This window comes from Zonotrichia leucophrys, chromosome 11, assembly GCF_028769735.1.
Source record: "Zonotrichia leucophrys gambelii isolate GWCS_2022_RI chromosome 11, RI_Zleu_2.0, whole genome shotgun sequence".
Lineage (NCBI taxonomy): Eukaryota > Metazoa > Chordata > Aves > Passeriformes > Passerellidae > Zonotrichia > Zonotrichia leucophrys.
In genome coordinates, this window is record NC_088181.1 from 18,058,792 (window position 1) to 18,082,430 (window position 23,639).

The window sequence follows — 23,639 nt, forward strand, 5'->3', positions numbered from 1 at the left end:
GGAAAGGAGGAGAGAAACCCCCAATTTCAGTGTAGAGCCACACTGAGAGCAATGCTGAGCCCCAAACCTCACTGCTGCTGATCCAGCCTTTGGACTGCTCAAAATATTCCTGTTACTCCCAATCAGTTGTGAAAGAGTTCTGATGTAAGGCAGCAGCAACCCCAAAAGTAATAATATTAATTTAATGTAAAAATATAAATGCTGTTTATAATATGGCATTTGACCTCGAACAAACACCGATGAGGAAGAATCACATAAAGTTCATGCAACCCCCAAATTTTTCTTTTTAACCTGAAAATTCAAAGGGGACAGCGTTATGTGTTATGTTTTACATGCTAGGTTTAGTTAAGTGTAATTTAGTTTAACTTAGTTTATCACTGCACCCCCTGCAAAGTCTGTGCTTGTCATTTAGACCAAGAAATTCCCCCTGCACCTAATACAAAATAAAGGAACTTTGGCTTTGTTACCCCAGGAAGACATACCTGGAAAAACAGGATCAAACTGCATGTTTTACATTTTCCAGATGATGAAATGTACTTTTGCACTAGAAATGAACACTGGCACTTCTCAAAAGCTTGAGGAAAAGTGAGGGGGAAAAGAAACAGAGAAATAATATAACAGGAAAGAGATAACAGAAAAAAGAAACTGGATATACTACAACAGTGAAATGTAAAAAAGGCACCTTAAGTGGAAAGTCTATGAAATGAGGAAAATTAAAATCATGCAAAGACAAAATGAAACTGAAAAAAAGTAATCCCTTTTTTAGAGAAAATTAGAAGCTAGAACAATAGAAAATAAGGGTAGAAAAAGCCAGGCATGAAAATCTCTTTTAAATAGAAATAAATTCCTGTTCATGTATCTGTTAGAATCATGGTCAGGCAGAAGTGGACATGGAGGGCAGGTGAGAAGGAGAGGATCCTAAAGTCCTTCAAAGAAGGTGGAAAATCACCATTTGAAGCCTGTGGGCTCATATGCACCCCACTGAAATCAGTGGGTGCCATAGTAAAGTGTACATGAAAATACAATAATTATAATAATTACCAGAAGATAGGAAAAATACAGCAATAATTGCCAGCAAACAGAACTACATGCTAAGTGAAGAGATCTTCTTCTTCTATTCATGCTAAGTGAAGAGAGTTCTGTTTCTCGAGTGATTAGCCTGAATTATCAGGTAATTCCTTCCAGCTTCACAGAATAGCTGGACCTACAAAAACCAGAGGAGGAGGCCCAGCTGGTGAATTTTCTGTAGGATTTCTACTGGGTGTAATTTTATTTCCAGTCCCTTTTCCTGCTGAAACACAGTTCTCTCAAGGTTTTTATTCATCACTTTGGCATATGCCTTTCCTGATAGTTTTCCTGCAAATGGTCTATCTCACATTTACATCATCAAAATACTCATAATTCTCATCAGCAGAAAGCTTGATTACTCTTACAGGATTACAGGAGATTACCTTTTCAGCCTGTAAAGCAAAATGCAGCTTCTTTGAGTTGTGCCAATGAAATACCCATTTTTTAGTGTGTTTCCAGGCCAATAGTGCTCTGTGTGGCACAGAAGTGGCACTGTCTCTTTAGTTCTGTTGCTTCTCAGATTTCTCCTTTTTCACGCAGAAAATAATTAAAAACACCCCCACCTCATATGTCAGCTTCTAAAGTGCTGACACACAGCAAAGGTATCCAACAAAGTCTGGTGCAAAAGACATGAAAACTCCCTGAGAATAGTTTCAGGTGATAATGTTAGACAGAAAAACCCCAAATTTTAAGGAAGCCATCTGAAGACCAGCCGTATCTAGAAGTGTATTTACATAATTAATTGTCTGATTAATGATCAAGGTGGCTTGGCAGATTCCAGTTTGTCCCACTGAAGTATCCACAGTGTAGTTCCAGTGCTACCCATAATTTATTTACCATATGGTTCCAAATGCCAGCCAGGGGTTTCTAACTCAGCTCAGTCAGCTGAGGCACGCACGTTTTGCCACCAAACTCTGTCTGTTTGAGCTGACAAGGCTATTTTGGTTGCTGTTTTGTGAGACAGGCTGGGACAACTTGCTGCAAGCCCTTGATGATCTTTAACTACCACATTAACACTCCCGACTGCAGTTTATCAGCGTGAAGCGGCCAAAACCACCCCAAAAGCGTGGACTGGAGAATTATAATCGGCTCCTGAAAATAACGGGATATTCACCCACTTAGCCCAAACCTACAGAGTTTTCTTTCCCTTACTTTATTCCCTACATCTCTGACTTGGTTTCCACCACCTCCCTGCCTCTTGCCTTCTTTAACCTTGTTTCTGCCGCTGATTCGGAGCCCTGAAGCTGACGCGGGTTCGATGGCAGCCGCGGCTGTCCGCAGGCACCGGGATTTTCCCGCTCTGCTGTAATCTTTCGGGAGCAGAGGCCGGGGCTATTTTGGCCGCACAATGTCTGACACGTCTCGGTTGCTAGGTAAACATCGGGCTGTATACACGGCGCTGGGTGAGCCGTGCGGGGACGGGTATAGTTATCTGCTGAGTCCTTTCTTCACCCGGTCACATGCGCATGACTGTGCCGCTCATGAGATAAGGCTTTCACTGTCTCGCTTTGCTGCTCAGGTGAAAGCGAGAGGAGAATTTGACCTTTATGGCCTCTCGGACCGCTCATCCCGCACGTGTGTGCGTGCGAGCCCCGCACGGGCAGCGCTCCGAGCGCCGGGGAGAGCCGGCACAGGGATGCCAAGGGTGCGATGGGTATTCCCATTAACGCTGCCGGAGCATCCCCCGCTCCCAGCCGTGACAGAGCCGGGGGAAGCTCCCTGTGCGCTCCGTGCGCTCTCACACCCGCTGGGAGGGGAAACAAGGGACACACACTGCAAATGCCGCGGGCATTGCACCGGGGCAGCTGAAACAAGGGACACACACAGCAAATGCTGAGGGCATGGCACAGGGGGCAGCGGAAACAAGGGACACACAGAGCAAATGCTGCGGGCATTGCACCGGGGGAGCGGGAGGGGAGCACCGGCCGGCAGGGCAGGGCAGGGCAGGGCCGAGCCCGGCAGTCCCAGGGTTTGCCCAGCCGCGCTCCGGGCCCGGCCCTCGCCTCTCCCCCGCTCGCTGCCGGCCGAGCCGCGCCGACGGGCGGGACCCCCGCGCTGACAGCGCAGCGCAGCCGATCGTGCCTCCCCCCACCCCCGGGGGGCTCCCGCCTCCTCCCGGGCTCCCCGCGCCGCCGCCGCCCCCGCACAGCGCGGCGGAGCCCGCGGGGGCGGCGGCGCTGCCGAGGATGCGCTGGCGGAGCGCCCGGCGAGCGTCACGGCGGGGAGGGCCCCGCGCCTCCGCCGGCACATAAAGAGCGGAGCGGGGAGCGGTGGCGGCAGCAGAGCTCGGGGAGCTCCCGCGGCAGCCACCGGGGAATCCCTCGCCGATCCCTCACCGCACTCTCACCGCGCCCTCGCTCCGCGCAGCGCCCCGAGGTAAGCGCGGCTGCGGTTGTGCGGAACTGGGGTTGTGCGGAGCCCGGGCTGTCCAGGACACGGGCTGTGCGGGACAGGGTCCGGAGCTGTCTGGAGCTGGGGCTTTGTGGGGTTCTGGGCTATGCGGAGCCGGGGCTGTGCGGGACAAGGGCTGTGCGCGACAAGGGCTATCCGGATCTGGGGCTGTGCGGGCTTCTGGGCTGTGCGGGGCAGGGGCTGTTTGGGGCCGGGGCTGTGCAGAGCTGGGGCTGTGTGGGACAGGGTCCGGAGCTGTGCGGGGTTCTGGGCTGTGCGGAACCGGGCTGTGCGGGGCAGCGGGCGCTGAGAGTCGTGCCCTGCCCGCAGCCCGGGCTGACAGCCGTGCCCTGCCCGCAGCCCCATGACCCTGAACCGCGGCGACAAGCGGCGCGGCAGCACGCCGTTCGCGGCGCAGCAGCACCTGCACCGCCGCAGCATGCCCGTGGACGAGCGCGACCTGCGGCCGCTGCCGCCCGAGGAGCTGTCGGGCTTGGTGCGCTGCACCTCGTACAGCCCCGGCGGGCAGCACCGCCAGAGCTGGGCCTCCGACTCCTCCGACTCCGTCATCTCCTCGGGCAGCGACTCCGACGGCAGCCTCTACAAGGTGATCCTGCTGGGCGAGCACGGCGTGGGCAAGACCAGCCTGGCGCGCATCTTCGGCGGCGTGGAGGACTGCGCGGACGCCGAGGAGGCCGGTGAGGGCACGGCGGGCTCGGGGCTGCCGGGGAACCCCGGCTCGGAGCCTCCCCTAAGGACACCGGCAGGCACGGAGGAGGAGAACTTCTTCTGCTGAACTCTTTTTATTTGATTTTCCATAGGAAATACATACGACAGGTCAATTATAGTTGATGGAGAAGAAGCGTCTCTCGTGGTGTTCGATATATGGGAGCAGGTACTTACAGCTCTTTCCTCGTGCTTTTGCTTTATGGCTTGGTCTGTAGTTCTCTTAAGGAAAAAAAAATAGAAATGGAACAACTATGCCTATTTGTTTGATCAGATAAGTGACATTAAAAATTAGAATTCATTCTGCCTTTTGTTCTCTCTGCAATTAATTTCTTGTAGCTAGGCAGGCAGTTTAAAACCCTGAACAGAGCTGAGTGAGGCTCTCTTAATGCTTTGAATAATCAGTATCTTACATGAGCAGCCCAGGGAATTACTGCAAAATTAGACATTGTCAGTCTGATCAGCGAAGACCTGATATTATTTCTGGAAACAAGAGAAATTTATTTTGTTTTGTATTTTAAATATCAAAATGTTTGAAATTTTGGGGAGATTTGCTTTCTTTTACTGACTTTTAATAATAAGGCTAAGAAAAGAATCTTTAAGGTGCTTACAGTAATAAATGATCACTCAGTGTTGAGTAGATTTTTCAGCCCAATAAATCCATTTCTTGTCTGTTGTTTCAGGATGACAGCCAATGGCTCCAGAACCACTGCATGAAAATGGGAGATGCCTATATTATTGTCTACTCAGTGACAGACAAAGTTAGTTTTGAGAAGGCTTCTGAGCTAAGAATCCAGCTGAGAAGAGCAAGGCAGACAGAAGATATTCCTATTATCCTTGTGGGAAATAAAAGTGACCTGGTCAGGTCCCGGGAGGTCTCAGTTGACGGTAAGAGACACTGAATTTTCCAAGTGCTGTCTAAAGCAGTAGCAAAGGCTGTGCAGGATCATGGCCAGCAGGAATGCCTGGGTTTGATGTAGGAAAATGTGTGATTTGAGCATCACTGGGGATGTGGAGCCAGCTGGCTGTGCTGCAGGGCTTGGTACCACAGAAAACACTGGGGATGGGTGTGGGGGGAGATGTGTGGCTGTGCAGAGCTGCAGTGGGAGAGGAAAATGCATCAGAGCTGCAGCTTCAGCACAGGACTACTCAAGGCAGGCTTTAACTGTATGGTGTGTGTGCAGCCACATTGCCAGGCTCGGGCTGTGACAGTGGGAGCTGTGACAGTGGGAGCTGTGACAGCCTGAGCTGTGCTCTTGGGGGGACACAGTGCCATGTCACAGAGCCAGGCAGCCTCAGGACAGGGATGCCATGCAGCCTGTGCAGCCCTTTCTGCTGCAGGGGACTCCAGCACATTTGAGCTGGGCTGCTGGGACCAGGCTCACACAACCCAAAAGTCTTTTTGTGTTCCTCAGCTGTGATCAGTGAGAATCCTCTCAGCCAGCTCCAGCTGGCATTTGGGTACCTGGGGCACAGGGACCAATGCCAACACCACAGCCTTGATTCTGCTTATTTAAACATTTTCTGAGGCTTTTCCTTTGGCTGGGTTTAGTTTTGTTTTGGGGTGAGTTTTCTTGTTTTCCACTGGAAAGAATACTCTGAAATATTGGTACCTTGATGAGGAACCATCTCTCCCTATCTGGTTTGCCCAGCTCCCAGTGTTAAATTCCTGCTCAGGGAATTGACTGGAGTTCATCAGGAGATTACTTTTTCAGGCTGGGGCAGGGCATGGTTGACCTGTCCTAGTTCTGACATCGGTACTTTCCTCAGTTTACAACTCTGCCATTATTTACCACAGCTGACTGTGGAAATTTGTGCTGCAGCAATGTCCCAGGGTTAAGTGCTTATGTCCAGAACACTGCATATCTTTTATTTCAAATTCAGCCCTGGTCAGATTCAGTGGGGCACATCTTTGTGACCTCTACTGATGTGTTCAATGACTTGACCTTGTGGCCTGTATCAGCTCCACTTCTGTTGGTGTGGAGAGCTTACTTGTTGCAGCAAGGCAGAGGTGCAGAATTGCTCAACAGCTTCCAGAATAAACCTAATTTCTTTCTGTACATCACTGTAGGGAGTCTTTACCCAAAGTCAGTTTAATGCAAAATCAGGAGACTCACACTGCTCCATATCAAACCACAAGCACACTTCCCAGGGCCTCTCCTAAATCAGCTTTAGCTCCTACACAGTGCAGGCACAGTCTGCCTGGATACCTATTGCTGCCATGTATTCAGATCCATTGATCTGATGAGATTTCTGACCACAGCACAACAAAACCAAGGACAGTGAGGGGGCAAAACCATGAAGAGCAAATTTGAGTTTTCCTGTTTTGCAGTAAAGCTTTCATGGCATTGAAGGCACTTTGCTTAGTTTGAGCCAACTCCTGTTCTGTCCTGCTGACAGTGTGCGTGAAAACGTCTCCACTGACCTTCCTGTCTGTCTGTCTGTGCAGAGGGCCGGGCCTGCGCCGTGGTGTTTGACTGCAAGTTCATCGAGACGTCGGCAGCTCTGCACCACAACGTGAAGGACCTGTTTGAGGGCATCGTGCGGCAGATCCGGCTGCGCAAGGACAGCAAGGAGGACAACGCGCGCAGGATGGCCAACGCCAAGAGGAGGGAGAGCATCAGCAAGAAGGCCAAGCGCTTCCTGGGCAGGATCGTGGCCAAGAACAACAAGAAGATGGCTTTCAAAGCAAAATCCAAGTCTTGCCACGACTTGTCCGTGCTATAGGAGCCCTCAGGGAGGGATGGACGAGCCCCTGATCCCCTGAGGATCCCGTGGGCACAGCGGCCGTGGCTGCTCCAGAGACTCTCGTTAATGCCTTAAGGTGCTCAAGCAAGGCTGGAAGTTACACTGCAGTGCTTCATCGATAAATGGGTTAAGTTTCAGTGTGTGCAAGTAAATGAACTAACTTGAAATACGAGGCTTGACATGCCCACTGTGTACATATGTTCTATATCTTCTTGTCTTGTGGATACCAGAGATGCAAAGATAAGAAAGGATAATATCACCACAGACTTGTCTCGTTTGCAGAGCAAAACTTCAACTTGTACGCAGGCTCGTACACTCTTTTTAGTACAAAGCAAACAATGATAAATCTTTTTAAACTTAAATGTGGGGAGGGTGGAGTAGAACCACAGTAGAATGGGAGAAAACAAATTATATATATATATTTAAATACAGAACAGATATCATTTTATTAAGTTAATTTGCACTTCCATTAACTGTTATTCAATTAATTGGTTACTTGTTTACATGCAGATTTTATAATAAAATATTATTTCCTGTTATAATAAACTGTGTTTTTCTCATAGTGTGGCTAAAGAATGAGAGAACAGCATTTTTACATTGACCTTTTTCCACTGTACCAAACGTTACACACAGACTGAAGATTTACATGTGATAGAGTTCTGGAACAAGATGAATTGGGAAAATCCTCTGCCCTTTTGTTTATTAAAGGGTTTCTTTAAAAAGTAAACCCTGCTTTTGTTAACACTCTATTTCAACAGCTCTTCTTGGGAAGGGAGCACCATATTATTGTTCATCCTCAACCTGGTTCTCATCAGCTCTAGCAGGAGCAGGGCTTTATATGCTGCCTTTAGTGAGATTGATGTGCTGTGTTTATATTGATAAATTGAGCCATGGAATGTTTGAAGTCCTCTCCTGCCTTGAAGGTCTTGTGTTACAGCCAATAAGCAAATGCAGGAGGTTGTTTTTTTCCTTTTTGGCAGCAGTATAATTGTCCAATCTACTCCCACTCCTGTAGATGTGGTTCCAAGTGGTTTCAAGAAGTCCAAAGCAGGCTGGCAAGGGTGTTTGAAGGAGCTGTGGGATTCAGCTGTGTACAGTGGCCTTAAATTGCTTTTGTGGCAATTTAATGTGTTATAATCACTGTTTTTCCATTATTTCTCCCTATTTGCTATTAATGAAGTTAAAACCAAGCATGATGCAGTGCAAGAACTGGGACTTATGGTATTTTACTTATAAATTCTACTTCATAGGATACATTCTCTTAAAAATAATCTATAAACTCTGTTCTCAAAACCCATAAAACACACATTCCTCTTTCCATAGTCCCTATCTGAGTTCAGTTCATTGGAGATTGTTCCAGCTGCCTGGAGCCCAGCTTGCCCATGGCTTTAGGGAGGCTGAGCTTCCCCAAAGCTCTGGGAGGCTTCCTCAGCTCTCCCAGCTTTCCTTGGCCTTCCAGGGCTGGGGCAAACATCTCTCCATGGAGTTATCCCAAGGCCCAGGCATTCCTCAGGGAGCAGGGCAGGAATTCACAGGGGGAATGCAAGAATTAGCAAATTAGCACAGCTCCTGCTGTGCTGCTGGTGAGCCTGGCTGGTCTCATGCCCAGTTTAGCTTGTGCTGCTGCTGACAGGTCACATTTCTTGTCAGGTGCTGCCTTTGTGCTCTGAGTGGTCTAAAGTGAAGGATTCTGTCCTGCAGTCAAAGCTAACATTTGCCTGAGCAGACACTTTAATTGGATTTGGCTTTATTTTCCCACTAGCCTTGCTTCCTGGCAAGCTATTTTCTGTTACATATCTATCTTTATCTATTATATATCTATTATTATCCATTTTGGGACATCTGACCGCTGTCAGAATATGGCACCAGGCATCTCTGTACATGGCAGCTTTTAATGTCAGCACCAAAGCAATGCCCTGATCCTGACAATTCTGCAGCCAGAGTGCCCAAATCTGCACATCCTACTGAGGCTAAGGACAAAACTGTGTTGGCAAAGCCTCAGTTTTCTGATTGCCCTTTGCTTTCACAGTGAGCAGGAAAGGACTGAGCTGTCTGATGGATTTATGGGATGAAATCCTGTCCATAATAAATCCAGGAATGGGATGCACACCAGGAGTGTAAGGTTGGGCATTTCACAAAGTGACAATGCTGTGCTGCATCACTGCAGCTGCAAAACCTCCTCAAGGCTGTGGTTACCAGCTGTGCTTTCTGCACACTGACCTATAAATCCCATGGTTTTTACTGTTCATGAACTCAAAGGTCAGTTTAGGCCAATTCTCAAACCTAAGATATTTCTGAGGAGCTCTGGCACGTTCCTAGTGGTTCATTTAAACTGTAGAAGAGAATTCGTATTTTGGACCTATATCATATATAGGCAATGTGAGACAATAAACTGTGATCCACTCTAAAGAAACATGGGCTAGTCTAGAAAATTTTCTATCAGTTAATATTGTACAATAAAATACTTATTCAAATCCTCATTGTACTAATTTTTGTCATTCATTCTTTTTAAAAATTTCTTTGTACAGGTATTGGCATAATTCAGCCATGGCTCTTGAGAAGGGGAAGGTTTGATGTTATTGCAGCTCTGACAATAATCTGCTCTAGACCAAGATCATATTCTATGCTGTAGAAGTTTTATCATGAGTACTATTTTGCAGAGATTTTGAAGCTCCTGGAAGATATTATGCCCAGGAAAAAAAAAAATATTGGATGTAATTTAGTGGAATTTCCAAGCAGACTTTTGAAAGTACAATATGTGGCACTAGATAAAAACCAGTAAAAGGCTGACAAATGTCTCTAAAAATCAAATTTCTTCAAAAGGTTATTTGTATCCTCAAACATTTGAAAGTCATCTCTAAGTTTTTGTAATTTGAGATGTTTTACAGGTGAGGTTACTCAGATTCTTATCATTAAAGGGCTGAATCTATTATGTGAAAAAGAATGAGTCCCAGACAGCAACATTTATTACCCAAACAGAACAGAATATAAGGGGTAATGTGTGAGTTTCCTTATTTTTTGCCAATGCACATCAGTTTTAATTTGGAGAGACATTTCACACAGTCATTTAATCTTTACTGCTTTCCCTGCTGCTGCCAGCTGAAGTTCCTACTACTGCTAATTGTGGTGGTGGATTCTGTGCTGGCACAAATCCATCTGGAGCAGCCAGTTATTAACAACCCCAGTGCAAGGACATTGCCTTTTATGTGTGACACACGTGTTAGGAAAACAAATCAAACCCTCTGTGCCTGCTGTGCTAAACCAGACTCTGCACAGTCTCCACCATATGAAAGATGTGGAAAATAGCATTCCTCCACCTGCCAGAACCACGAAGCAGAAAATCATGTCACACAAATATAGACAAAATGTTATCTGCTGGGGAAGACTTGGCCAAAAACGAAGTTTTACTCAGAAGCATTTTCTCAAAATAGGAGTAGAAAAACCAGAGCATGATCTACATAGTAACATTGCATAACATCAGCATTCCTCCCTGAGAAGGAAAATATAGTGAGTTGAGAGTGATTAAGAATGCAGTGCATGACAGAAAACTGGTGAGATGTAGTCTAAAAAAAGGGAGTTAATACTTACTCATATCATGCTGAAAGTTACTTCAAGGCTCTTAATTTTATTGAAAGGCAATACAGATTTAATTTCAAGTACACCACAGAGGCCTGAATGAATCTGCAGTTGCAATCAAAGGTGATGTCTGTGCATCCCAGGAGGTTTCTTTATATCATTATTTACCACAAGACCCCTGGCATTGTAAGGGACACCTTGGCTCCCTCCTTGCACAAGGGAACACTGAACACCAACACTACTGAAGATACCAATCTCTCAAAATTGAAATAGTGAATTACATCTCCTGTCCTTGTGCTCTGTGCCACAGATGTTGAGCAGAGAAGTAAAAGAGGGAACAAATCCCAACTGAATGTCTGCAAATAACGTTTCTGTAGCCACTGATCAGAATTCAAGAGGGAACAATATTGTTTGACATAAAAATGTATTAAGGATTCCCGCACTAGAGGATAGGAATTAGGTTAAAAAAATATTTCACCAACAAAATAGTATCAGTTAAGTACCACAGAAATGTTCTGGCCACTGGTTAACATGGCAGTTGTATGTCTTGAAGACTTTCTCTTGCTGACTTCTCCCCCTCCCCTTTTTTCCTATTTATAAATGTGCTGCTGAATGAATCATTGGAAACCAATTAGGAGCCTACAAATCTTTTTTTTTTTATTTCTAATAACTCCCATATTTATCACAGGAAATGAAAATATTAATCTGAATTACAATTTAGTGCTCAGAGACAGAAATAAATAGAATATGTTTGAAAATATTAATTTTGCCACTCTCCTTAAAAAGCCTCACTGAGTTCTTACACCGGGTTGGAGAAAGGAAAGGGTTTGGACCACAAGTGATCCTCCTCAGAACAGAACAGTGAGACCCAGGAGAATCTCCTCAGCTTGTTGCTGGCAGTAAGTCCCACTTCCATCAGCCTCACTTTATTAGCATAAATGATGATGGTGCTGTTAAGCTTGCAGCCCCACTAAAGGCTGAGACCCTTTCTTTGGGAATGACAGTTTTCAGTTCAGGAGATGCCTTGGCAGAGGGACAGTAATTTTTGTCATGTCTATATTGGATTACCGTAATATTTTGTGCCTAACAAGGAGCTGCAGGTGGGAAATGCAGCCCTGCAAGAGGAGCTGGCAAGAGGAGCAGAGCACTCCCATGTGGGGCTGGGCTCCCTCGCTTTCCCCAGAAAGGTGGGAATGCCACTGCACCAATGGCAAAGGTGCCTCACCTCACTGCCTGTCTCTTGGCTGGCTGCAAAGCTTGTTGGACATGCCATGGGTGAATTTGGAGTGGAATCCCATCAGTTCTTCTATGACAGGCGAGGAAGCGTCTTGGAAGTGAAGTTGCGAGTGGTTGGCCATGCTTAGGTAGAGATGTGCTGGGTTTTCACCCACAATTTAGTCTTGACAAGGCTATGTAATTGTTTTACTAACATATCTTTATGAGAAAGAAGCATAAGTGGTCTATGTGGTTCCAAATTTGTGGGAATCCACAAAATTAGAGGGTTTTGGGAAAGCTGCAGAAGTCAGGCCTCAGAGACAGCAGAACTGTGATTGGAGCTGAGCAGCAGCCATGAGATAGGTCAGCAGAAAAATTATTTAAAAAGGAGAAAAGCAAGGACAAATAGAACAATGGTCTGTGTATTAATGCTTGTCTAGAATAACTCTCTAAGCTAGAAAAGTTTATCTAGCAAGATATTAGGAAGGTTAAAGCTTAATAATGGAGCTCTGTGTGTTGTGTTTTAAGCCTTACAAGCAGGTATTGTATTCAAAATAAGCAAGCATTTTTTTAACCAAAAGTACTTATGGTGATTGCAGAGAACTGCTGTCAATGTGCTTTTGCTTTGTGTGATTGGTCGAAAAACTTATAAAGTGAGTTGTAACATTGAGTTCTTTGTCTGCTGCCTGGGATGTGAGCTGGTGACATCTTCCTATTGTCATAACCATGTAATGAGACTGATGCTGGAAAATAAAACAGCTCAAGGCACGTTCCCAGCAGTCCTGTCCTGTTTGTGATTTGTACACAGACCCTGGATGGTGATAAAAAATTGGAGTGGAGAGCAAACTCTCCACTCCATTTGGAATTTGAGTGTGCTCCACAGGAGCCAGCTCTTCATTCCAATTTGTGTGCTCCACAAGAGCAAACTCTCTTCTCCAATTTGGAATTTGAGTGCTCCACAAGAGCAAAGTCTCCACTCCAATTTGGAATTTGGAGAGCTCCAGCAGAGCCAGCTCTGCATTTCTGGCATCAGGGACCCATTTCAGGTGCTGGGGCCACCCCAGCTGAGGGCGTCTGGCACTGCCTGGGACATGCAGGAGTTCCTGCCCTGTTCTTCCCTCCTGCAGGCCAGGGGTGCCTGACTGGACTCTCACACACAGGGAGCTTTAAATCCATAATTTCCATCCAGACCCTGGAATTCAGAGTGGAGAGCCCGCCACTGTCCCTCAATGAGAGCAAGAACGGAGCTGTGGGTACCAGCCAGGTGCTGAACAATTTTCTCACAGATTGTTCAGCTTTGGGTGTCTCAGCTGTGGGACACCTTTGTCCCATGCTTTTGATGTCAGCTGCAGCTTTGTCTCTGCAGCCTCCAAGGTGGCACACTGTCACCCTGGCACTGCCCTCCCTTTCTGGGAGTCAGCAGCTCTAACACCAACCTGGGCCCAGCTCCCTGCTTTACATAGTATTGTTTGGGCAAAAAAAGGTCACATTTTGCTGCACTTAAGTCCCTGATTAAGCCAGCATAGCAAATTAAATTACTCTCTTCCTGAATGTCAGGGTTGTGGTTGCAGTTGCAAAGCAAAGGGAATGCAAGATTTCCAGCTAATCTGTGTATGGACAAAAGAAAGAAAAACTACAGAATCCAATAGTCACCTCTCAATTTTACTTTCCAGCCATTTTTTCAATGGAAATAGTTTTGGATATTGAATATTGTTGTGTATGCTCTTCTGCACTCTCATGAATTCTTGGACCTCATCCTTCTTGCCCAGTCCCGTATAGAAAATCTTCTTAGAAATCTAACACATGAAATCACAGGGAAAACAAGGAAGGTGAAAGACATGAGCAATTGCAAAGGTTGCATGAGTTTGAATGGCACTAATAAAAGCATTTTATTCAACAAATCAACATTTCTGTGCAGGGTTTCAACTCAGAGTTTACAACCTCTGAGTTTACAACTCAGAATGGGCATTTTGGTAGCCCATTAAAGGAAAAAAATCTACGTTATAGAAAACACAGAACTATTAGTTCTTCATCAGTAATAAGGGTTTTCTGTGTTTTTCTTGATATTCTGCAACAGATCTAAGTCTGTAGTAAACTGTACAGAAGTGGAAAAAATGGAAACTAAAAAACCAGGCTGTTCCAATCTACCATTTTGCCATTACCAATAATGAGCTTTCACTTGTGAAATCATACACTTTATCATACTCTTATGGATGATAAATACACAAAGATTTAGGCTGCAAATAAACACCACTGTACCTCCTACCTTCCCAGGGATTTCATTAACAGAATGTCCAGCTCTGTTTAGAAAGGTTTTGGGGGTTCTAGAAAACAGTAAATTATATTTAAAAATACATTTAAATTATACATCTAAAAAAGATGTTAGCAGCTTTTTAGCAAACAGTTTTATACTCAGCCTTTAAAAAAAGTCAGTAGTAAATGAAATCATTATTTAAATTTTACAGATCTTGTCTTGGCTAGCAATTGGTTCATTTTTAATTACTGAGTAAATAATTCAACAACAAATCTTTATTGTTTCAGTCCCCAAGTAACGTTCTGCCCCTCAAGGGTAAGATGGATTAAGGAGAATTACATTTTAACCACAGAAATTGTGAGCTAGTTGACTTTCTCTTTTTTTACTGGCTTGGATTGTGACCTCTTTTAAGCTTATCCTGCTCTCACCTGCAGTGTAAGTGAGGACATCTCCAGACATTGAAGTGAGCCCTGCAGTCGAGTGTTTTTCCTGCTTTTCTGCTTTTTCGTTTCTTTTTGAATGACTACTGCTAATACAGTATTCATCTGAGGAGTCTGATGGAGAGCAGATGTCAAGTCCAAAAGAACAAACCACAGGCAAATTTTGACAGCAGTTTGGATGCTGTGAAAATTGTAAAGGCATATTAGTATTTTGGGTGGTAGCTTCAGGTCATCCTTGGCTGGACAAAGACTTTTAGTGCTCTCATTAATAAATGTATGGTCATTACAAAAATCATGTCAGTATTTTGTAGGTTTGTTTTCATTTAAGAGCTTGTAAGCATGCAAGTACTCTAAATTTTCAGCTTTGTGCTGAGAGGAGTAAGTTTGGTGGCAAGTTTCAAATATGAAGTATTTCTGTAAAATGACATTTATTATACATTGAGTTTTCTGTGATCGTTAATTTAGGCATTCACATTCTCTGGAAAATCCCTTCACCCAGGAGTTTTCTCCTGGGAAGCTAAGAAGCCTCAGAGAAAAGGAAAACAATTCTGATCTCATTTGCTTCTCCTGTGTTGTGCTCATGTGGAATGTGTTTGGAGATTGTTTACCCACAGGTGATTGTTCCATTGCATTCTGCTGTGAGTTGTTTTCACTCTTTGGCCAATCAGGGCCAAGCTGTGTCAGGACTCTGGAAAGAGTCACAGATTTTCATTATTATCTTTTTAGCACTCTGTAAGTATCTTTTCCACATAATTTAATATAGTTTAGTTTAGTATTCTTTAATATAATGTAGAATCGTAAAGTAATAAATTAGCCTTTTGAGAACATGGGGTCAGATTGATCATTCCTGCCTTTGTCTGGGGGGAACCCAAACACAATGGGGGGAACCCACACACAGTCAGGCTGACCCTGTGCTGGCACCCACTGCAGACACACAGGGGACAGAGCAGGAAGGGAAGCACTGACATGAGCTCTGGGTGCAGGTGATTTTCCATCCTAGGGCAGAGCTTTGTGATGCTGGAGCTGGAGGATGGAGAGCACACACAGGAATCCTGCAGGTCACCCTGCTGCCAACCTCTCCCTGCCCAAAGTGCACAGCCAGGGCCAGGGCTTCTCAGGCTGGGGCAGGAAAAGAGAGGACAACCAGAGGAGCAACAAAAGCATCCCTTGCACTCATTCCTGGTCTCCGAGCTGCCCCAAGAGCAGCACAAGGATTGCTTGTCATGGACATATTTCTGAAAAATCCTTTGCTAGGATTTTTTCTAATGAGAAGCTGAGAGGCCTCAGAAATGAAATGTAAACAATGATTACCTGCGGCTGTGGAATACAACAGGTGCATCTGTGATTGGTCTCATGCGGTTGTTTTTAATTAATGGCCAATCACAGTCAGCTGGCTCAGACTCTCTGGACTGTCACAAGATTTTGCTATCATTCCATTCCATTCCATTCCATTCCATTCCATTCCATTCCATTCCATTCCTAGCTAGGCTTCTGATGAAATCCTTTCTTCTATTCTTTAGTATAGTTTTAGTATATTATTTTCTTTTAATATAATACATATCATAAAATAATAAATCAGCCTTCTGAAACATGGAGTCAAGGTTCGCATCTCTTCCCTCGTCCTGGGACCCCTGTGATCACCACCACAGATTGCTGACTTCAACAAGGAGCTGCGCCTGAAGAAGACCAAGTGAAGTCTCCAAAGTGCTCAAGGAGGAGTCTGCTCTTCCATGCCATGTTGAGAAACTTCCTGCATCTCAAAGCATCACCTCCACCCTTCCTGTTCTCCCCTCCCTGCTTCCCCCAAGAAAGCTATTTTTAATTCACTGATTGTAAAGCTTTGTTTCCAAATAGCAGGATAGAGGTTTAATTAAAACTCCACCTGGTACTAACATAATCCAGCAAAATCCATCCATTTCAGGAAATAAATCCTTGATGAGGTTGGTTAACCCAAGAGATGCAGTTTAGGCAGTTTTCTGCACTCTTCCTTGAATTGTGTTGTATTTCTGTGAGAAAAACTGCCCAACCCATTCAAATCTCTGAAATGTTTTACCTGACATATCGGAATAGCTTATTAAAGTCACTTAGTGTATAATGGACAAAAAACATTGACTGCATTTCAATGGTTTTTGTCATTTCCACAAGGATGAACAGTAAGAAAATCCTGAGCTGAAATTTCCAATACTCCTGTCCCTACCTGGGTGGCAGAGAATCACCTCTGTTGTTAGATGAACCCACAGCTCTGCAATTCCTTATTCAACTCAGTCCTGTTTATGCAAATAATGTTATTTGGATCCCAGGACAGACCCTGCTCCTTTCTGGGGAGTCAGCAGATTCAATCCTTGCTTTTGGAATCACCAGCCCTTGTGTCCTGTCAGCACAGTGCATTACATGTGTAAAACTGAAGGGATATTTCAGAGGCTGTCAGGCTAGAATTGTGTTACTGCTACACCATGGGAAAAACAAAAATAGAACTTGGTATTGGGAGAAGATCTTCGTCACCTTGTGAAAATGAGAGGTGCATTTGCCTTTAATAAACAAAATAACTGCAGGGCAATTTCTGGGAGACACAACCACACTGGGGCAAAGACATGAGCAACAGAGTTCTCCAAACTGATCAGAACCAAAGCCAAACAATTCCTCCACTGGTGAGGAACAGTCTGAGCCTTAAAGGTGGTTTTTTCCCTTTTCTTTCACAATTTGGACCCATTCCAAGGGCATCTTGGAGAATGGATGGTTCTGCATCCAGCTGCTGATCCAGAATTGTTGCCTGATGAGATTCCTCCAGTCCTCTAATGCAAACAGAGAATATTTTGGGGGCTGTCCTGAGGCTGGGAATAAGGAAAAAGCTGAATGTCCCCAAGAACTGAGTGGGAGGACAATGGTTTCCTGCTGAGCCTGGTAAATAAAACATGTTAAACACCACTCCAGTGAGGACACTGAGCTTTCCCTCAGACCTGATTGTAGCTGCATTTCCTCTCAGCAAAGATTCAGTACCTTGAAAAAGCACAAGTGGGAAAAATACTTCTATTTTCAAGGGTGTTTTGGACAAAATGGCAAACTATGCAGAGAAAGAATTCAAAATCGTTACCTCATGTTATGTGTTTTGTACAGGAATGTTTTGACAGATGGATGCATTCAGACAGAGAAATTAAGAAAATGAACCCAATAAAGGTTTCCTGATTATTTTTGCTTCCAAAATCTCAAATATTTGAATGACTAAAAGCAAAAGTATGTTTCTATGTCTGGGAGGCAATTAACAACAACAAAACTGTGGACAGGTCTTTCATTCTATTGATTAAAAATAGAGCAAAGACAAATGCTTGCACCACACTGTCTGCTGCAGAAGGGCTTTGCTGAGCCCAGAGGAGCAGTTTTAATTTAAGAAATCAAACATCTGCCGGGGTTTGGAGGAGCTGACCTGCCCCAGCTCTCTCTCCCCCACCTCTTTGCCAGCAGTGTCGCAGACACCTTTTATGGAAAATCCTTTCCTTAGGATTTTTCCTCCTGAGAAGCTGGGAGGCCTCAGGAACAAAATGTAAACATTGATTATCTGCTGCTGCGGAATGCAACAGGTGCATCTGGGATTGGTCTCATGTTGGTTGTTTGTAATTAATGGCCAATCACACTGAGCTGGCTTGGACAGAGAGCCAAGCCACAAGCCTTTGTTATCATTCTTGCTTTGTCTATTCTTAGCTAGCCTTCTGAGGAAATCCTTTCTTCTATTCTTTTAGTATAGTGTTAATGTAATGTATATCATAAAATAATAAATCGGCCTTCTGAAACATGGAGTCAACCTTCTCCTCTCTTCCCTCATCCTCAGACCCCTGTGAATGCCGTCACACCAGCAGGAGCATTTCCTGCTCCTCACAGCCCTGCCTGAGCCAGCCCAGGGCACAGCACCAAAGGCTGGGCTGGAACACGGCCTGGATGCTCCCCAGCTGGGAGGTGCCACCCTTAACTGTGACCAGGATTCCGCAGCAGTGTCCCAGGGCTCTCCCACCATCCCATCCATCCCTGCTGGGGCTCTCCTGCACAGGCTGGGGTGTGGTGAAGGATGGACCAGAACTGGAACTGATGGGCAGCTTTACTAAAGGCAGTTCCATTATTGCTCCCTCCCTCATTTGCTGGCCTTGTGCTCCATTCTACTTGAATAAAATTCAGAGTAATTTGTTCATATGTGTTTGCAGAGCTCCAGTGACTGAGCAGGACATCCATTGCACTATTGCTCTTCTTCTTGTGTGTCGCAGACATTTTTCCATAGAAATCCTTTCTTTGGGATTTGCTCATCTTCTGGGAAGCTGAGGCCCCAGAAGAACGTAAACAATTGTTATCGGCTGGTGTGGAATGCAACAGGTGCAGCGGTGATTTGGCTTCTGTGAGTGATTGGATTTGCTGACCACTCACAGGAGAGTTTGTCCTTGCTTTCTGCTGGACACAGAACTTTGTTAGGGATTCTTTTCCATGCTATTCTTAGCTTAGCACGCCTCTGCAGCTCCTCTCTTTATTCCTTTTAGTATAGTAATAATGTATTATATATCATGTATCAATAAAACCAGCCTTCTGATCATGAACTAAGATTCTCATCCACTCCTCTCACCCTGAAGACCTCATCAGGTCGCTGTAATACTTGTGCAAATCAATATTTTTATCTCAGAATAATTTATTTAAAAGGCATCAGGATAATACCAACAAATTAAAATAGTGCCCAGTATTTATATGAAAACAGAAGAAATCAAAAGCATTCATCCACTGCTGGATTTAGTGGTTTTATATCATGGGAATGGTCAATTAAATTTATTCAATTCTTTTAATTTACTTTATACCAGGGATGCAATAAGCCAGTTTTCTGACACTGAGCCAGAGAGTAGGCACAGCTGGCTTTAAAAATATTTTTTCCACATATTGTTGTTTTACCATTCATTTTCAGTAAACATAAGCATTTCCACACAACTCTAATAATCATCCATTGCATTTTAATAAATAGTATTTACAATAAATATTCTACTTTAATGTTCCATTCTGATCAAATTGCTACTTCAAATTTCCTGGTATAAATGAGCTTTTATTTCACCCTGAAATCCCTTTCATGGGGCTGTTTAAGTGTCAGGCTCCAGGTGTGAGCCACATTTATGGGGAAATGTTCCAGTGAGGTCCCAGCACAGCCCTGGGCAGCTCAGCCCCCTCTGGAGGGAGCAGGTTCCAGCTGAGATCCCTGATAAACCCTGATAAACCCTCCCCTGGCAGACACCTCTGCTCAAGGCTGCTCAAGGGGGATTGCTTTTTTGAGTTAAAACTCCCAGCCCTAAAAAGAAACATTTTCTTTGAAGCTGTAAATGAAAAAATAATCCAGAACCATGGTAGGTTAGAGTTAGGCCTTCTAGAAAGAAGTCAGTGTTTCTTTCCTTTATTCTTTCTTTCGACTGAAGGTCCCATAAATTTAATGAGCATGGCTACCCCTAGATGTGTGCACAGTAGGATACTTACTGCCAGGGGATCAAGCAGGAATCCTCCTTATTTCTTGTTTAGGTGCTGTATATTCCTAGTTCATTTATTATTTCATGGGGGCAACTATATGTATTTTAATAAAATTTTAACATATTATTTGTATCTTACTCCATTAATGTATTTTGAATTTTTTAAAATTATTTCTAAGCAAACAAGAAGATTGAAATAGGGTAAAAAATTTTCCAGTTATGTTCTTTTGTTTCATTTCAGAGTGTCTAAAATAAAATTTACTGCCCATTTATTGATTATTTCCTTTCCATACCTGAAAATAGAAGCAGTTTGTTTCTAGTAATAACTTTGCTGTGACACATGCCTTAGGATTCTATAGAGTAGATCCTCTAGGACTCCAAGTGCAGCATAAAATCAAACAATTACAAAATCCCAGAATGGTTTGAGTTGGGAGGGACATTAAATCCCACCCAGTGCCACCCCTGCCATGGCAGGGACCCCTCCCACTGTCCCAGGCTGCTCCAGCCCCAGTGTCCAGCCTGGCCTTGGGCACTGCCAGGGATCCAGGGGCAGCCCCAGCTGCTCTGGGCACCCTGTGCCAGGGCCTGCCCACCCTGACAGGGAGGAATTTCTACAGAATCCCTGTTAAGAGAAGGAGTAGAATATTATAATAGCTGTGGTCTTGTCACTGACAAGAAATAAAACCGCATTCAGTTTTTCAACTTATTTTATCAGCATTAAAATAAGGAAATGAGCTTTTAGTGTTAAGTACAGTTTTATGATCCCAGCTATGCTCCACTCTAAAGATGGAAAGTCTCCTCCAATAGAAAAATCCACTACAGGGTTGTCATCCTCCTATGAGTAGCTGCCTTATTCATGTGCCTAAAACTGGATATCTGCTCAAGAAATGGGTGAATCATGGCCTGAATCAAGAGTTATTCTACTAAATTGAACTCACACTGCTGTGAGATCAGAATAGAACACTGAGGGACCCCTTCTATCCTTCTCTTTTATATTTTCCTGCAAAGAGAGTCTCACACAGCGAAGAGAGCAGGGGACTGGGGTGAGGGGCCAGCTGCCTGTGGATAAAGGAGGGGCAGAGGAAAGGTGCTGCTCCTCACCTGGAGAAAATCTCTGTGGGAAATCCCTTTTGTGCAGGTTATTCTGTACCCCCTGCCAGCCAGACATGTGGCAAGGCTGCAGCTCCCAGCAGGGCAGTGATGCTGAGGGATCCTCAGCAGTGCCAGCAGGGAAAGGGCAGGCACAGCTTCAGTTCTGAACACTCTGAGGTCTCAGCAAGGGCCAGCTAAACACAAATATTCAGGAATTTAGGCTGATCAGACAAGACACACCTTCTCAGTAATAATAATGGGATATTTGGATCATAACACTGTGACCTGAGAGGAACAGGAGACCAAAAGAGTCCTTTGTCCCACAGATACTCCTCCTGATCATAAAAGGTGTGAGCTGGTTTTGTCCCTAAAGTACACAGTGAACCTGCTCTGGGAGTCTGAAACATGAACAGAAACCTCATTGTTACAGCCCTATAGCACATCTATCCACAGCCAGCTTATTATTGCCTCTGCTCCATAATTAGATATAAAAGGGTGCAGGATGACAAAGGCAATGTCCCAGTAAAGCAGAAAATTATGAAAATAAGGTGACGATAACACTGTGGGAGATCATAACAAAGGCTTACAAAGACTGAGATAAATCTCACAGCTGACAGAATATTGAAGCACAGCCACTCTCTGGCTTTGCAGGAGTGAGTTTGTCTCATTTGGAACTCACCACGCTTCCCAAGAGGGGAGGATTCATCCCAGGGAACGTCACTGGCATTTCCTGCAATGCTGACGTCTGCCTGTGTGTGACATCAGCACCAGAGGAGCAGAGCCTCCATTTCCTTGCTCTTCACACCTTCTGCATATTACAGAAAGATTTACAGCACTCCTGTGAGGTCTCTTCATCCTTACAAAGAGTTACACAAGCAGCCCATAATTATTCATATTCTTTTTTCCCTCTCCTTGGTGGTTCACAGTACAGCAAATAGACACAAGTTATTTTCCAAATTTTTCCTTCTGGGCAGGGAAACTCTCTGCTGTTTTGACCCATTTTTCATCGGACAGACATCATAGAAATGTACAATGTAGAGTACAATATAAATGTACAATGTAGAGTAGTAAAAATCTTTTATCCAGGATTTGGTTAAACCCCTGTTTTCTTCATTTTGAGGAGTCTAAGCTTTCCTCTCACTGCTTACTGTGCACAGAATTGTTAACCCAGCCAGGGAGTAAATAAAAGGAGGTAACTAACTTACCATTCCTATCTTTCCTGTGGGTCATTTTAATGATATAGTAATGGCATAGCAGTGTGTAAGTAATGGCATTTGTGTCAAGGAGTCCCAATGGCATTATTTTATTAAATGGGATGAAATGTTTGGGACTGCATTCAGAGTTTTCCTTCATGCTTTTTTTGCCTGGGATGTAACCTGTGGAAAAACTCAAAACCAAACCATGGAAATGCAACACCTATCAGTCTCCCAGTTCAAGTGTTCTCTGCTTCCTCACATCATCTGATGGTCAGGGCTTTTACAAACAAATGTTTCTGCAGTGATGGCACTGGGATGAATTTCTTCCACATGACCTTTCCAAGTGCTGAGTGCTGTCACCTGAGCAGCCACCTGTGTAATCTGCCTGCTTGTTTAATTGCCCTAAGACTTTATTCAGACCTGATTCAAGGTCCCTGGTGATTATTCAGATGATCATCAACCAAAAGCCTACCCTGAGGGAGAAGTTTTCAGAAGTGCAGGGGTATCTATTGCTCAGTTTTTATTCTGCCCAGCTCTAATACAGTAACCTGCCAGGAGGAGTTTATTGGAGAACAAGAACTTGGCTGTGGTGGTTCCTGCACCAGGCACCAAGGGCAGCTGAGGAGCTCAGCCCAAACCCAAATGCACAATTACAGCTTGGTCCAGAGCTCATTCCTGAGCATTAAAAGCTGCTCCAGATTAGCAGATGAGCTCAGATAACTGACACAAAGACATTCTGGATGGCAGGTGAGTCACTGGGCATTGTCAATGTCCAGCACTACTCAAGATGAAATCCTCTATGACAGTCAGAGCTCATCCTTCCACGGCCAGAAACAGTCTGGACATTTCCTGAAGCACAGCCAGATTTCAGCCATTGGGTCACATTTAAAGGGAAGATTAAACACACAATGCTGTGTTTGAGTTTTTAACCTATGCAAACATTTCTGCGGTGTGGGAGCATTTCTGTTCTGTGCTTAGGGGCACTGTACAAATGAAAAAAGCAATTATTGTGATTAGAAAGAGGACTAAGGTCTGCTCTAATGCCTATCAATCAACTTCAGAAGAACAGAACTAATTTTCAGGGAATTATGGCACTAAATGAGTTTGGTATTGGTTTCATTGCTGAGAGGGAAGACACAATTCTGGTTATATGCAATTGATTTTGTCTGAATTAAGAAGATAATTTATCTTTTAGGTTTTTATGCTGTTATTGACAATATATCCATTAGAATATGTGGAGGAAGCTGAGAGATATGGTGGATAAATCTCACTGTGACCCTTGGGCTGCCATAAACCCCACCCAGGACTACACAATTATTGTTCTCCCCTCATTTCCAGTTTGGGAGCACCCCCAAAGTCCATGAGATGACTCCACTTGAACCAGGAATGAGCCAAACAGGCTGAGCTGCCTCACCTGCACTCACAGTCTGCTGCTGCTGACCTTTCAAACCCATAA

At 44.5% G+C, this 23,639-nt stretch overlaps 1 protein-coding gene across 2 annotated transcripts; it reads left to right on the plus strand.

The window, feature by feature from the left end:
• The first annotated feature begins 3,303 nt into the window (after nt 1-3,303).
• Nucleotides 3,304-7,656, plus strand: RRAD (RRAD, Ras related glycolysis inhibitor and calcium channel regulator). 2 transcript variants are annotated; one of them, XM_064723469.1, is made up of 5 exons: nt 3,304-3,444; nt 3,820-4,157; nt 4,281-4,354; nt 4,869-5,073; nt 6,635-7,656. In XM_064723469.1, the coding sequence occupies exons 2-5, from the start codon at nt 3,824-3,826 to the stop codon at nt 6,910-6,912; spliced, it is 891 nt and encodes a 296-aa protein (XP_064579539.1). In that variant the 5' UTR covers nt 3,304-3,444; nt 3,820-3,823; the 3' UTR covers nt 6,913-7,656. The 2 variants fall into 2 exon arrangements, with proteins under 2 accessions (XP_064579539.1, XP_064579538.1); XM_064723468.1 differs by having other exon boundaries at nt 3,358-3,444; nt 3,790-4,157; nt 6,635-7,473.
• The last annotated feature ends 15,983 nt before the right edge of the window (nt 7,657-23,639 follow it).